This window comes from Peromyscus leucopus, chromosome 15, assembly GCF_004664715.2.
Source record: "Peromyscus leucopus breed LL Stock chromosome 15, UCI_PerLeu_2.1, whole genome shotgun sequence".
Taxonomy (NCBI): Eukaryota; Metazoa; Chordata; class Mammalia; order Rodentia; family Cricetidae; genus Peromyscus; species Peromyscus leucopus.
The window spans coordinates 61,279,204-61,294,577 of NC_051076.1; the positions used below are offsets into that span (position 1 = coordinate 61,279,204).

Sequence of the window (15,374 nt, forward strand, 5' to 3'; positions counted from 1 at the left end):
TCCCCCATTTTTAATGATTGGAAACAACCCCTGCCCCCTTCAGAGTAGATTTTGAACTTGATTAGCATCATGAAGACCCATCTTGTTGGGAGTGCTCTGACAAAAAAAAAAAAAAAAAAAAAAAGGAAGAATATATTTTCATTTCTCTCCAGCTGCCAGCCACCCCACCCTGCCCACTCCTGTTCAAGGGGAATCTGTGTGTTTAAGGATACTGATGATGTGGATTGAGCACTTGTGTAGTGTGTATGAGGCCCTGGGTTCCATCCCAGCAGCTCCCCCTACACACACACACACACACTCACACACATGCACACTCACACACACCTACACACACTCACACATGTGCGCGCACACACACACACACACACACACACACACAGGCCAGGTGTGGTAGCACATGCCTGTAGTCCCAGCACTTGGGAGGCAGAGGCAGGAGGATTTCTACCAGAGCCTGGTTTACATACGGGGCTCTAGGGCAGCCAGCACTGCCAGAAAGAGTCTGTCTCAGAAAACAAACTGGGCTGGAGGAGGCTCAGAGGCAGGACACTGCTGCCCTTGCAGAGACTAGAGCTCCGTTTCCAGCATGCATGTCAGGCAGCTCACAACTGCCCACAACTCCAGCTTCAGGGGCCCTGACTCCCTCTTGTGACCTCTGAGGGCACCTACACACATACACACACATACCCACATACATACACACACATACACACACACATACATACATACACACACATACCCACATACAGACACACACCCACATACATACACACAGAGACACACACAGACACACACTCTCTCTCTCTCTCCAGAGACATTCATAAATCCACATAAATAAAAATGAAACAAATCTGAGAAAACAAAAACAACACAACACACACACACACACACACACACACAAACACACACACACAAAGAGCAGTGGTTGCCGGGCGGTGGTGGCACACTCCTTTAATCCCAGCACTCGGGAGGCAGAGCCAGGCGGATCTCTGTGAGTTCGAGGCCAGCCTGGGCTACCAAGTGAGTTCCAGGAAAGGCACCAAACTACACTGAGAAACCCTGTCTCAAAAAACCAACCCCCGCCCCCAAAAAAAGAGCAGTGGTGTTGATCAACGTCCGCAGGTTGTGGTATTAACATGGAGTACTTCTCTAGTCCCATACCTTTTCCCTGGGCAACTCTCATCTCTTGGAACTTGTTTTTCTAACTAACTAACTTAATGCTTGTTTCTCTGTGACAGTTTGAAAGTGCATTATCATTCGGAGAAAGGAAAAAAAAACATGATTTCAAAAGCTGTTTGATACTGCAGCTTTTTTTTTAATTTTTATTTTTTCCCATTTGCTTCCCTACATAGAGGATGAGACCTCCAGCCTCAGAACATTTCTGCATTTGGGACTGCTGTTTAGTCAGTGAAGAGACTCCTCCTGAATGCTTGTTTTATGTCTTAGGCTCGCACTAAAATGCCCTGTTTATACAGCGCACACAGTAAGACCTAGCACTGCAAAGCAGTGGGAGGCGCTTTCGTGTAGAAATGAGAGCCCTTACTGTAAAGGTCTGGGCTCTGCCCTCACGTCGTCACGTGGAAAACACCGTTTTCTTTGGAATATTCGGCCTGTGGCCAAAATATGAGTGTTTGCTCACAAAGCCGCACATGGAACCACATTGTTGGGGGAACATTGGATATTGTTCTGGGATATAGTTTTTGGGACACTGCGTTACAAAGACTCTGCTTCCTTCTCTCTCTCTCTCTCTCTCTCTCTCTCTCTCTCTCTCTCTCTCTCTCTCTGATTGTCTCAGTCTCTGGAGTTAAAAAAAAAAATCTAAGACCAAGAAAAAGACAAAAAACAAACCAGAGTGGCTGTGGGGGCTTGACCCCTGACCTTCTCCCCACCCCTGTCTGTGGCGTGTGTGTGTGTGTGTGTGTGTGTGTGTGTGTGTGTGTACACGCACGCGCAAGTGCACGTAGGGTTGTTAGAGGAAACAGCTGCTAACAGCTGCTGACCTTCCCAGTTTTCCTCAGTGAAGGCCGCTGTGCCCTGAGTTCTGCCTGCCACCAGCTGGCTGTCTCCATGTGTAATTCTCAAATACTATTAGCTCCAGTCTAGGTGTGTTTTTGTGACACTCAGGTAGCCCAGGCTAGCTTTGAACTCCTTATGTAGACAAGGATAACCTCTTTCCTCTACTTCCCAAGTGCCGAGATTACAGGCATGTGCCGGCATGCATGATTGATGCACGGCTGGGCACTGAACTCAGGACTTTACGTTTGCCAGGCAGGCTCTCTGCTAACGGAGCTACATCTCCAGGCAGGTCCCCAAGACAGCCTGTCCCCAGGCTGATGTGTGCAGTAACTATTAGCACACTGCAGTAGAGTTCTGGAACTTTTCTGGTGGTTATTTGTGGTGGTTTATTTCCCATGTCTTGGAGTTGACACCAAGAGAGGGAAGCAGAGAGTGGATTATAAGGCCTTTGAGAAGCTGGACTTTCTGTCTCCCCAGGAAGAACTGAGTGTTTGGTGGCTGAACAAATTCAGGTGTGTTCAAGGCTGGCCCAGATTGGGAAGATCACCGGCCAATAGGATCTCGTCTTTCAGGGAATCAGGAAGGTTCCCAGGGAGCCCTCGGTGGACTCTTCAGTGGCCGTGGAAAAGCAGGATAGACTGGCAAAGAAGGGTTTGCCTCAGAGTGCTCCCCACATTCAAGGCATTGACTGATCCATGTGACTATGAGTGGGTTTAGGGATAGCTAAATAAGCTGTATGTACATACCGTTATTATGTGGCGCTGGTTACCATGAGAAAAAGCCACGAGGCACGACAAAACCCACTATGAGAGTTTATTAAGCGAAGGAACAGAGGGGAGCGCTTAGGCCTATGGAAATGGTTGTGCAGAGAGAGGGGGAGGGGTCTGTGACCCACTTTTTATGGATTTCCACCACTCCACCATCCCGTACATGTGCATATGGGCTTATGTGGCTACACCGCACATGTACATAGATTACATGATCATGCTGCGCTCCAATTACGTGACCACACAGCGCATGGATTACATGGGACTAAGCCTCTTGCCTGGCACATGTGTGGACATGTAGCTGGGGAGTGGCCAGGAATTCTATCACATACATTTTCCCTTTTGAGTCTCAGCTAGTAGCATTTATCCAATTGTTATTTATGGGTACGTGTCTGGGTCTATGTGAACATACGCCTCGTGAACACAATCTAGAAGAGGGTGTTGGATCCCCTGGAGCTGGAGTTAGAGGTGGTTGTGAGCCATTCAGCGTGTGTCCTCAGAACTGAACTCGGTCCTCTGTGTGAGCAGCAAGCACTCTTAGGTGCTGCGCATCAGCAGTTCCAGCTAATAGCATTTTCTGTTTTGTTCTCAAAGATAAGAGCATGACGAGCTCATATGTACTGGCTGAGATATTTGCATAGAGGCGTGCTTTGTGCTCCACTTTTTTTTTTTTCCTAGGTATGTGGTGGTTTTAGGTTCTGAGAGACAATCCCTGACCGTAACTCTCAGGTGACCAGCTCATGGAGCAGGCTGGGGGAGGGTGGTGGTGGGATGCTCCAGTGGCCTCGCCTTTCAGTGAAATCTTCTGCTAGCTGTGGCATGGAGAAACTGTCAATCACCCAGTGAACCCACTACAGTTGGTGAAGCCTAAAGATGAACCAGTGTCGCAAAGAAAAGGAGGTCATCCTGTTATGGCATAGCGTGTGCTCTGACCACCCAGCTGCTCGGCCCTGTGAGCTTCTGACTACAGACTCATGACAGTCACCTCAGCTGATGCCTCACAGTAGATATTTGCCTTTAGCTCACTTTCTCAGGTTGAACTCTGACTGAGACAGCCAGAATTACTGTCCTGAAGTATATTCTCTTTAAATGTGAGAGTGGGGAGGACCTCATGATGTAGCCCAGGGTGGCCTGGAATTTATAATTCTTCCGCTTCAATCTTTCAATGCTAGTTATCTCAGCAGCTTATTTCTCATTTCTATTCAAGTTATACACACACACACACACACACACACACACACACACACACATCCTAAATAGCCAACTGTTTTACAAGGCTCATTAATAGAAAAAAAATAACCTCTTTCCTAGAGGCAACGATTTATAATTTTTATAAGTCTCCACATCTCTTTTATATTTTATTTTAGTTTTTTTATTATTAGAGCATACTTTAAAATGGTAATTGTATGTCAATGTAATTGGTTATCTTTGTTAATTCACTCTAGAAACTCTCTCACACCTCATATCCAGAGGTGTGTCTCCTAGGTGATTCCAGATCCCATCAAGTTGACAATTAAGATTAACAGTCTCAGGTTATGTGATGTTATGTTTTCAGGAACCCCAGAGGAGCTTCTTCCTTTAAATGCTCATGATCATCAGGGGAGGAGGGTGTAGCCAGGTAATCACCAGGGAAGGAAAGTGTGAACCCAGCCAGGTGGCTCATCTCTGCATCCATGGCAACGCCCATGGTCCCAGAGAGTCACATCGTCCTATGAGAAAGCAGTAGTGTGTCTGATGCCTCATTTAGCAGAAGCCAGGATGCACCAAGAGTGTCAGCCTAGCCTCTCAGAATGCCCTACTGCACCCTTGGACTATCAGAGCACCTTTGCTGGCAAGCCTGTGCCTTCCTGTGAGGGTTCCTGTGACCCTCACATCCATCTCAGTTCGGTGGACCCCAGGAAGCTGGCACCCACTCTCTTCCTTATATCTGGCAGGGCCTCACCTGTCAGTCTGTCCAGGAAACATCAGGGCTGGGGTGGCCCAGTCTGTCTCAATGCCTGAGTAACCCCCAGCGTTCCCTATTTATTTACCCACTGATCCAAGTATCGGTGTTCGACATCCTGACTTTCCGAATGGTCTGATCGCTAACTTACAAATTCCCAAGCCAGGAACACAGGGTAATTTGTCAATATGGTTTCATCACCAGGGGAAAGGGAGGCTTGCGCTTGGTGCAATTTCCCCACCTCGGAGGGGGCGGGGGGAGGGTGGTGAGGAAAAGTTCTGAAGATGAGCGTGACTGTTTTAATTTCACCTGGGGCCATAAATCGATCGTCATGCATTATTCAGCAGGCGTGAGCATTGCCCTGGTGGCACTCTGACACATACAGTGTCGGAAGGGTTTGAAATCTGTCCTCATTAGGAAGGCAAAGGACGCCTTTTTGCAGGCATAAGCAAGCGAGCCTCCAGAGCCCTCTCTTCCCACCTCAGCTCCTGTGAACAGGAAAGCGGGGGGCAGCAGAGGAAGGGTGGATTGGCTTTGCAGATCCGGCCTCTGTCTGATGTCAGTATCGACAGTTCATTGTGCCCTGGAGTTGCGACTGTGACTGTCACCTCCTATAAAGAAAAAGCCCCGTATCGGAGGTGACAACTGGCACACACTATTGAAAAAAATTTCATTTTAACACAAGGTTTTCCTGTGAACGATGGCAGGAATACAAATGCTCTGAGATGCCGCTGTCTGGGGGAAATGGGAGCGGTGCCCGGGAGGGCAGAGAAACTCAGTAACACAGTGTTAGAAACTCCTGCCGGCCAGGGTCACGTCCTGCAACCCACGGGATACCTGTGCCCCGGGACAGCTATGAATGTGGCCCGGCACAAAACTCTGAACTTGGTAGACGGCAAATAGTGTTGAATGTCAAAAGGCTGGCCTTCCTTGATGATGTATGGAAATGTGTGAAGGAAGATGAGAATCATGGAGAAGACGCAATCAGAAGGCCTCACTCTGTGTCTGATGGGCAGGATAGTGGGTGAGTGGCGGGGTGAGAGAGGGTGGAGTTCCGTGTTAGATATCAAGTTGGAAGAGGCCGCGTTGCATGGAGACACCCGGACGGCCAAGGCCATTGGACCGACTCTCTAAGAGCCTGTTGTCGGCCCTGATGGAGGCAGTGCGGCTAAGCCTCAATCTCTGCTCTTTCCTCTCTGACCTCTGCTTCTGGCCTCCTACACAAGGGAAGCGTGATTAACCCTCACTAGACCCTGTGAGGGTTAGTCTTGATGGTCGGATGGATTGTATCTGGAATTGGCCTTTGGGCAGGACTGAGAGGGAGTCTCCAGGAAGGGTTAACTGAGACGGAAGACCTCTCCTGGAATGGACAGTGCTCCCTGCCTTCACCTGTTCCCTCTGCTCCCGCCGTCCTCCCCTGTTATCAGAACCAGCTTCTTCAGCAGACTCAAGACCAGCCGCTCTTCAGGAGACCTTCAGGTCTTCAGCACCGGGACTTCAGATCGGGACTGCCGAGGTAGCCAGCCTCATGAACTGAGCAGCTACTGGGTTCTCAGTCTTACATAGGTGCAGATGGGCACTGTGGCCTGGCCACTGCCAATCTAGTTTACGTATATATGTATGTGTGTATATGTATGTATAGATAATGTATATGTATATGTGAATGTAAGTGTGTGTATGTAATGTGTGTGTGTGTGTGTGTGTGTGTGTGTGTGTGTGTGTGTGTATGTGTATAAAATCATTTCTGTTCCTCTAGAGAACTCTAGTACAGACCCTACCAGCTGCCTTCCCATTTGTTAGCTCCTTGTAGTAACAATTTCTCCACTGGGAACCTAAATGGAAAAAAATGCTTTAAGCACAAGGAGCCTTGTGGAATTATAAAAACAAAAAGCAAAAACAAACCAATGAAACAAAAACCTAAAAAACCCAATTTTTTGTGGTCAGAGCTGAGACCAATAGAATAAGTACTAGGACCACACGGGACCAGGTACTGAAACCTGCAGCATCTCGAAGGAATCTCAAAACCACACTGATAAGAGAGCCCAGTGGCGGTGGCGCACGCCTTTAATCCCGGCACTCAGGAGGCAGAGGCAGGCGGATCTCTGTGAGTTTGAGGCCAGCCTGGTAAACAGAGTGAGATCCAGGACAGCCAGGGCTACACAGAGAAACTCTGTCTTGAAAAAGGAAAAGAATTCAGATTGAAACATGCATACTGTGTGACCAACTGCATAAAATCCAAGAATAGGAGAAATTAATATATGGACTTGAAGTCATAAAGCAATTGTAGGGGACTGAGTTGGGGACATGAGGGAACTTTCTGGGTGTTTGGGGGGGGATTTATTTGTATTTTACCACTGACACAATCAGATTTAGTCTCCAAATCTTTATATTAAAGTATTTTATTACATTTCAGTTTATTTAGTGTGGGGTGGGGCATGTAAGCCACAGTGAGAGTGTGGAGTTCAGGGATATTCTGAGGGAGTCGGTCCCCTCCTCTCATGGGCCCAGGATTGAATTCAGGGAGGGTCAGGCTAGCAGGAGAGGCCTTTACCTGCTAAGCCATCTTACAAGGCCTACAATCCTTGTGTTTACTGCGTGTTGGTTATGCCTCAATAAGAAAATATACACGATGGCACATACTGTCTGTCCCAGCACACACAATCCCAGAGATGGAAGCCGAAGGGTTAGAGCTCAAGATCACCCCTTGCTTTATAGTGGAAGCCTGGGCTACATGAGCCCTTTCTCAGGAAAATAAAATAAAGTGAGTAATAATGTTTAAAAACCCAAAGTCACTAGGCACATTTGGGAGGCGGGATATTATCAACCCTGACGATCTTAGCAATGTGACCTGCTGAGTTCAAATCCACAGATCCTGTCTGGCTGTGGTCAGGACACTTTTTGGTCACTTCTCTGCAGCCCTCCCTGTCTTGTATCTGTCTGCAACACTTGACAGCAACTCTCTGCTCTACGTCAAGTTCAAAGGGAAAAGTCCATGTGCTTCTAAGTAGTACTATCAGTAAAACCTCCAGGTGTGTGTGTGTGTGTGTGTGTGTGTGTGTGTGTGTGTGTGTATGTGTGTATGTGTATGTGTGTGTATGTGTGGTATGGTGTGTGGTGTGTGTGTGTGTGGTGTGTGCATGTGTATGGTGTGTGTGGTGTGTATGTGTGGTGTGTACAGTATGTGTATGTGGTGTGTATATATGGTGTGTATGGTGTGTGTGTGTGTGTGTGTGTGCATGCGTGTACGTGTGTGACACTGGGTGTGTATGCTGGGTGTAGTAACAACCAATAGCCACAATAGACACGTACATTGTGGCTAGGCAGTTGAGGAGCTGGGTTTGCAATTTCATTCATTTTTAATTCAGGTTGATTTTAAATATAAAGCAATGTGTTTGAGAAAATTATTATTTAACAATGTAACTCTGGGGAAGCTGGTCATGGTAGTTCATGCCTATAATCCCAATCAATACCCAAGAGACCAAAGCAGGGTGATCCCTGTGATTTCTAGGCCAGCCTGGGCTAAACTGTGAGTCCCTATATTGTTTACTTTTCTTGTTGTGACAGAAAGCCTGATCAGAAGCTATTTACGGGAGGAAGGGCATCTTTTGGCTTCCAGTTGAAGAGGGCCACAGACCACCACAGTGGTGAAGCCTGGTGGCGGGAGTGCGAGATGGTTGGTCACACTGTGGCTACAGCCAGGAAGCAGAGCGCAGACAGAAAAGTAGGACTGTGCTATAAAACCTGAAGGCCTCCTCCTGGTGACCCATTTCTTCCAGCAAGGATCCATGTCAAAGATTCCACAACCACCCAAACAGCACCGTTGGCCAGGGACCAAAGTGTTCAAATGCATGACCCTAGGGGGCACCTCTCCACCTAAGAGCAAAACCATCTGACCATGAGAAGGATTGCATCCAGGGACCACCTGATTGAGGAGGTGATATTTTCAGAGAGAGAGGGAGATGGTGGGAGGAACAGTGTAGATCATGAAGACACACTGAGCTTGCTAGCAGAAGAGCCTACACAAAGGCCTGGAAATAGGAACACACTGTCCATACCCGAGGGACCAGGAGGAGGTCAGCATGGCTGCAGCAGAATTAAAACATCAGGTGGAGGCCAAGGGTCAGCTCCATCTAGTAGCTTTGGCTGGCCTGGTATCTTCTGATCTGCTGTGGAAATAGAGACTCCTATCTCATGGGGACCTTCATTTCCCAGCTCAAGTAGTGTCAGTTAAGGTGAGCCTGGGGCCTGGGATCTTCCAGGAGAAGAGTGAACTGGAGAACCTGGTCTGGCTGTCAGGGTCCTTAACCTAGCACGCAATGACAGACTTCACATGTCAGCACTAGAATCCTCACCTAGCTCAAGTTTTATCGGCTCTTCCCTAATTGCCTTTGAGTCTTAAAAGCAGAGTTGTGATATTCTCCACTTTCCAGTCTTGGCTGAAAGAACTGGAAGAGGGGGGTTAGCCGTGGTTAGGATGTGAGGGAGAGCCAGGAGACTCGAACTCAGAGTGCTGCTCTTTGCCAATGGGTTGAGGTCACTCCCCTCCATCCCCCCCCCACACACTATCCCCACCCACCCCCGGGTCTCCAAGTCTGTTTCCTTACTGTAGTGTGAAGTAGCTGCAATCTTAGTCTAATTCTGTCAGCCGCTGCTGTGTGAGGTCAAGAATCCCTCCTGACTGCAGGAGAGAAGCTTTCTCCTCTGGTGTGTTTTTGAGACAGGGTCTCTCACTGAACCTGTAACTCACCCATTAGGCTGGGCTGTTTGGCCCATGAGTCCCAGGGACCCACCTGTCTCCACCTCCTCGGCTCTGGGATGATGAGTACATTCCTCAATGCTTTTCGGTGTGGGTTCTGGGGGTGGAAACCAGGTCTTCCTGTTTGCAAGAGACCACATTACAGACTGAGCTACCACCTAGCTGAAACATGCTTTCAGTCACTAGAATCTGCTGAGTTCTTGGATTTCTCTAACCAGCTGCTTGTTCTGCCAAGCTAAGGTGTTGTTTTTCACACTTTAGGACCAATGCAGTTGGAAAATTCGTTTGTCCATTATTAGCTCTTCACAAAGACACACCACTCCCGTGATCAACAGCCACTGTCACATGCCATTTGCAAGGCAAGAGGCACTTGAGAGTAGAGGAGGTGGCTTCTTATAAGATGTCCTTCAGCGTGGATCAGGCGCTGCCTCATTTGATTTATGTTGCTTTGATAAAACACTTTGACCAAAGGTAACTTAGAGGAGGAAAGGGTCTGTTGGCTTATCCTGGGTCACATCACAGTCCACCACTGAGGGCATCAAGGGAGGAACTCAAGCAGGGACCATCGAAGAAGGCGCTCTTGTCTCTCTCTCTCTCCCCCTCCCTCCCTCTCCCCCTCTCTCTCTTCCCTGCCTGTCTCCCTCTACACACACACACACACACACACACACACACACACACACACACACACACACACACACACAAAAAAAAAAAAATCATTCCAATCCAGGTAGTTTCTCAGTTGAGATTCCCTCTTCCCTGGTGACTCTAGGTTGTATCCAGTAACAATAAAATTGAATCCACACAGAGGCTAGAGAGGTGGTTCAGTGGTTGATAACACTGATAGCTCTTCCAGAGGACCCGGGTTCAGTCCCCTGGAACCTAAGTCATGACTTACAACCATCTATCACTCCACTTCCAGGGAACCCCATGCCTCCTGGCCTCTACAGTCACTGGGCTCGCACGTGGTACACAGACACACACACACAGACACACACACACACACACACACACACACACACACACAAGACATACACACAGGCACACACACAGACACACACACACCAAAACAAAACAACCAACAGCTCAAGGGCCCAGACCCTGTCTTAGACACTTGGGCCACATCCACCGAGGACCACGGACAAGGGCTCAGGCTACCAGCAATGCTTGTTTCTTCCAGTTCTGGAGGTAGGGAAGGCCAAGGTCAAGACACCAACAGATAGATGGCATCTTGTTGCCTTGTCCCCACACAGGGGAGGGACAAGGGAGTTTTCTGAGGTCTCTTCATAAGAGGGTCACCAGTCCTGTATATGGTGGTAATATTGACTGTCACCTTGACAGTATCTAGAGCAGTGCTCAACCTTCCTAATGCTGTGGCCCTTTAACAGTTCCTCGTGTTGTGGTGACCCTGTTGGCTACACTGTGACACTGCTCCTCCACCAGCTGCGGCCATGCCTGCGGAGGAGAGTGCTGGTTGGAAGAATCATAGCCATGGTTACCATTTTAGAGATTTATTGGGAGAGAGGGAGAGAGAGAGAAAGAAAGAAAGAAAGAGAGAGAGAGAGAGAGGAGAGAGAGAGAGGAGAGAGAGAGGAGAGAGAGAGGAAAGAGAAGGGAGGGAGAGAGGACAGACAGGAGCAGAAAGGAAAAAGAGGGACGCACAGAGGGCCCACCCACTTTTTAGGCTGGGACGCCATCGAAGGCTGATGATGTAATTAAGGACCAAATCCTTACAGACCCCCAGCCATACAATTCATCCCCTTGCTACCTCACAACTACCATCTTGCTACTGTATGAATCATAATGGAAATATCTGTTTTCCGATGGTCTTAGGTGACCCCTGTGAAAGGGTCATTTGACCCCAAGGGGGTCACTCCCCACAGGTGGAGAACCACTGATCTGGAATTTGCACTGGAGACGAGCTGCGGGGCACACCTGTGAGGGATTATTCGGATTTTGTTACCCTTCCTGAGGGACCGTGGATGGGCCCAATCCTGTGCAGGTGATGGCAGCGCCTGAGAGGGCTGTGTGGGTCCTCACCAAGGAGTCTTAGCCTGCGACCAAACGTCCTAGGTGGCTGACGATGGAAATTTACGGCTCACACTTCTGGGGTTGAAAAGTGCAAGATCAAGGTTACCGAACGAACGCTCTGGCTTCTCTGTGTCCTCGTGGGGCAAGTATGGGGGACAGGTCTGTGAGGCTGGTTACTTGAAAAAAAAATTACAAATTTGAAAATGTTTTAGATCAGTGTTTGGTGTATGTATATGTAGGTTTGTATGTGGATGCATTCCTATGTGTGCAGGAGTGTGTGTGTGTGTGTGTGTGTGTGTGTGTGTGTGTGTGTGTGTAGAGGCCAGAGATCTTACTTCTCAGGAGCCATCTGCCATGTCTTCGGAGACAGGGTCTCTCATCGGTCTGGGCCTGTTGGTCAGAGCAGTCTGGCTGGCCCGGGAGCCCCAGGATCCAGCTGTCCCCGCCTCCCCAGCTCTGGGATTGCACAACACCTGGCTTGTTTGATGTTGGTTCTGGAGATCAAACTCAGACCCTCACACTTGAGGGGCTAACATTTCACCAACTGAGACATCTCCCCGCCCCTGGATGCTTCAGATTCGTCTGGCTGTGCGCAGAGGGGTTCAGTTCCTCCACGCAGCTTCCCCATGTTAGTATCTCACAACCCCAGTGTGTCCATCCCTTCGATGGGGTCACGATACTGCAGACAAAGTTATGGATTCAGTTTTGACTTCCCAGTTTTCCCACTGATGCTTTTTGTTCCTGAACCTACCCTCAGATGCTACACTATAATTAATTATCACACCTCCCCAGGGCTCAGTTGGTGACAGGTTCCGGATGTACCTTTGCCTCTAGAGACCTTGACACATGAGCAATGAAGGTCGGGTGTTTTCTAAGCTGTACTTTAGTTTGGGATTGCTTGATAGTCTTCACATTAAATGGAGGCCATGGACTTGGGGGCAGTTACAATAGAGGCACAGTCCCAGCCCCTCACAGGACATGTGACATCAGCACAGATGATGTTAGCTTTGATTACTTGGCTAGATGAAGTCTGGTGGGTTTAAATGCTCTAATGTTAATGCTCTAATTTCCCCATCTCTTAATACATTTTAAATTGTGTGTGTGTGTGTGTGTGTGTGTGCATGCGTGCACACGCTCACATGCACACACTTGAGTGTGCATGTACACTTGCCGCAGCATGGGTGGAGGGCCAAGGACAACTTGGGGCGGTCCGTTCTGTTCTTTCACCACATGGGTCCCAGGGACGGAGCTCATGTCAGCAGGCCTGACAACAAGCATCCTCACCCCGGGCCGTCTCAGCCGCCTCAGTTTCTCCTTTCCTATGTTAGATCTGCTGGTTTTGAGGCTGTGAGTCCAGCCCAGGTTCAAGGAGAGCTGGTGATCTTGGGATAACTGGTTTTTCTAGAAGAAAGAGTAAACGAGAATTCATGAGCACACACCGTCAGAGCTGCCTTTGTCAATCGCGGGGGTCTTGGGGGAGACGCTTTAACGTCGTTATACAGAAACCCCAAGTCCAGAGAGGTGATCTTTGAAGGATGACTTAGTTTAGATTCAAGCCCTGCGAACCACGCTGTCCCTTTTGTCCCTGGGCCTGTCACTAGGATAGTGAATTTATTAATAAAATGCTTAAGGAAGATCCTGTTTCTCTCTGGGTATCTGCCACCGCGTTGGGTTTCTGCTGGCGGTTGCATTTTAATCCGGGAGAACCTGGAGGCTGTGTCTCAGGGGAGCAGCGCGTAGGAGCTCAAAGGGGATCTCAGGGGGCCTGATGTCAGGAGATAGCGATGAAGACACCAGCCCTGCACATGTGACTCACCCGTTTGCTTGCAAACGTTAGCGCAGCACCTACAGGAAGTGTTAAAATCACGTCAACAGGGACTATTTTTAGGCACCATTTTTTCCCACCTTGAAGACTATCTTTGAAATCTCAATTGTGTGAATGGAAAAAAAAAAAAAAAACCACCATAGGGTTTTAAGTATCTGTGGACAGAAATGATCCTGTGGCTAAACCAGTTGGTTCTGTGAGAGAGGGTTCTTGGGCAGTGACGTGACCCCCGAATTCTCAATTGCCTGCTTTGTGAATTGTCTGTAGAATACCACTTAGACATCATTCCCCGCATTATGACCAACCCTGTTGACAATCAATGATTGCTATGTGTTTTAGCAGAAGACTGAGAAGGGAGGGAATACATAATCGCTTTGTAAATATTAGTCTGGCTATTTTGAATAATCTTTTCTCAACTCTGGTCACACAGGGGACCACCTGCACTATGCTGCCACCTGGTGGCAGCATGACTGACCAATTCCTTCACAAAGCCGGTGGTGAGGCTTGCTCTAGCCAGCGATGACATGTCAAAATCTGGAATGTTCTCTTCTAGGATGATTTCCTGTTCAGTGTCTCCATTTTAAGTGGGATCCTTTGCAGCGTCCTGGCCGTGTTGAAGTTCATGCTGGGGAAGGTCCTGACGAGCAGAGCTCTTATCACAGACGGTGAGTGGTCCAGGCACACCTTGTCTGAGGCCCGAGCTCCGACACGGGGAAAGTGCTGTGTGGTAAGACGCAGGTAGATGCTGGTCTTGCAAGTGAACTCAGCAACTAGGGGATCCATTTATCACCATCTCTAGTCCCCGAACTGCTTACTTCATGATGGTTGGAGGCTCTCACACCAAGGCAGGTGTCTACCATTCTAAGTTTAATAACATAGAACAGAGCAGAGGTGACTGGGTTTCTTTGGGTTTCCCGAGATAGGGTCTCATATGTGGCTCAGGCTGGCCCTGGACTTTCCTTTTCCCTATCTTAGCCTCCCGTGCATTGGGATTATAAGTGTGTGCCACCATACCTGGCCTTTTATTTTATTAAGGAAAGGAATAGGGCTAGGGACGTAACCCAGTTTAGAGAGTGCTTGCCTAGCATGCACAAGGCTTCGGGTTTGAGCCTCAGCAGGGTGTCATCTGGGTATAATGGTGTACAGCTGTCATCCCAGCTCTAGAGACATGGAGGCAGGGGAACCATACGCTTCAGCTTACCCTTGGCTTCATAGTAAGTTCAAGGCCAGCACAGGCTACATGAGATCCTGCCTCAAAACTTAAACAAAGCACCAGCCAATTTTATTTAAACTGAATGGATTGGAGGTTGAGACTGAATCTTTCTCTGAGGGACATCTCCGTGGCCCAGGTTATTATAGCAGAAGAAAGCAGAGCTTCGTGGGGCCTTGGTCTCTCTAAGCTGTGGGTTCTGAGCCTCCCTCTTCTTTGTTTTGCCTCCTGGTGCCTTCAGGGGGCATCACAGAATAGTCAGGGCAGCATGTTGAGCCCCTCAGATGAGGACAGCACAGGCAGGTTCCACGGTCATTTCCAAAGTGGACCTATCGGTCCCCGGGCCCTACTGGATGCAGAGACCTGGTGTCTCTGTGCCATCTGCTCTCCCCACCTCCACTGGGATGAAGCGTGAAGCCTGAGTGTGGACTCAATGGTCAGAGCCATCCATCTCCCAGACCTGCCCATGATCATGAAGACCGCCTACTGCTGTGATGAAATACCCCGACGAAATCCAACCTAGGGGAGAAGGAGTTTATTTGGCTCATACTTCCAGGTCACAGTCCATCATTTCAGGGAGGCCAAGGCAGGAATTTGAAGGAGTTAATCGCATCACGCCCACAGTCAAGGGGAGAGAGAATGCATGCACGCATGTTTGTTAGGGACAGCTAGCTTCTCCACTCATCTACAGCCAGGGCCCAAATCCAGGGAATGGTGCCCCCCCCCTCTAGACATCATTCCCACATCAATTAAGTCAATAGGGACAGTTCTCCACAAACCCACAGGCCAACTGATCTAGACAACCCTCCTGAGACTCTCTCGCCCACTGA

At 48.8% G+C, this 15,374-nt stretch overlaps 1 protein-coding gene across 1 annotated transcript in view; it reads left to right on the forward strand.

Annotated features, from left to right (window-relative positions):
• Tmem163 (transmembrane protein 163) overlaps positions 1 to 15,374 on the forward strand; it is a 178,327-nt gene that overhangs the window by 154,432 nt on the left and 8,521 nt on the right. Inside the window, exon 6 of the mRNA XM_028874927.2 lies at positions 13,888 to 13,999. Coding sequence (XP_028730760.1) covers positions 13,888 to 13,999 — 112 coding nt within the window. The remainder of the gene's footprint in view (positions 1 to 13,887; positions 14,000 to 15,374) is intronic.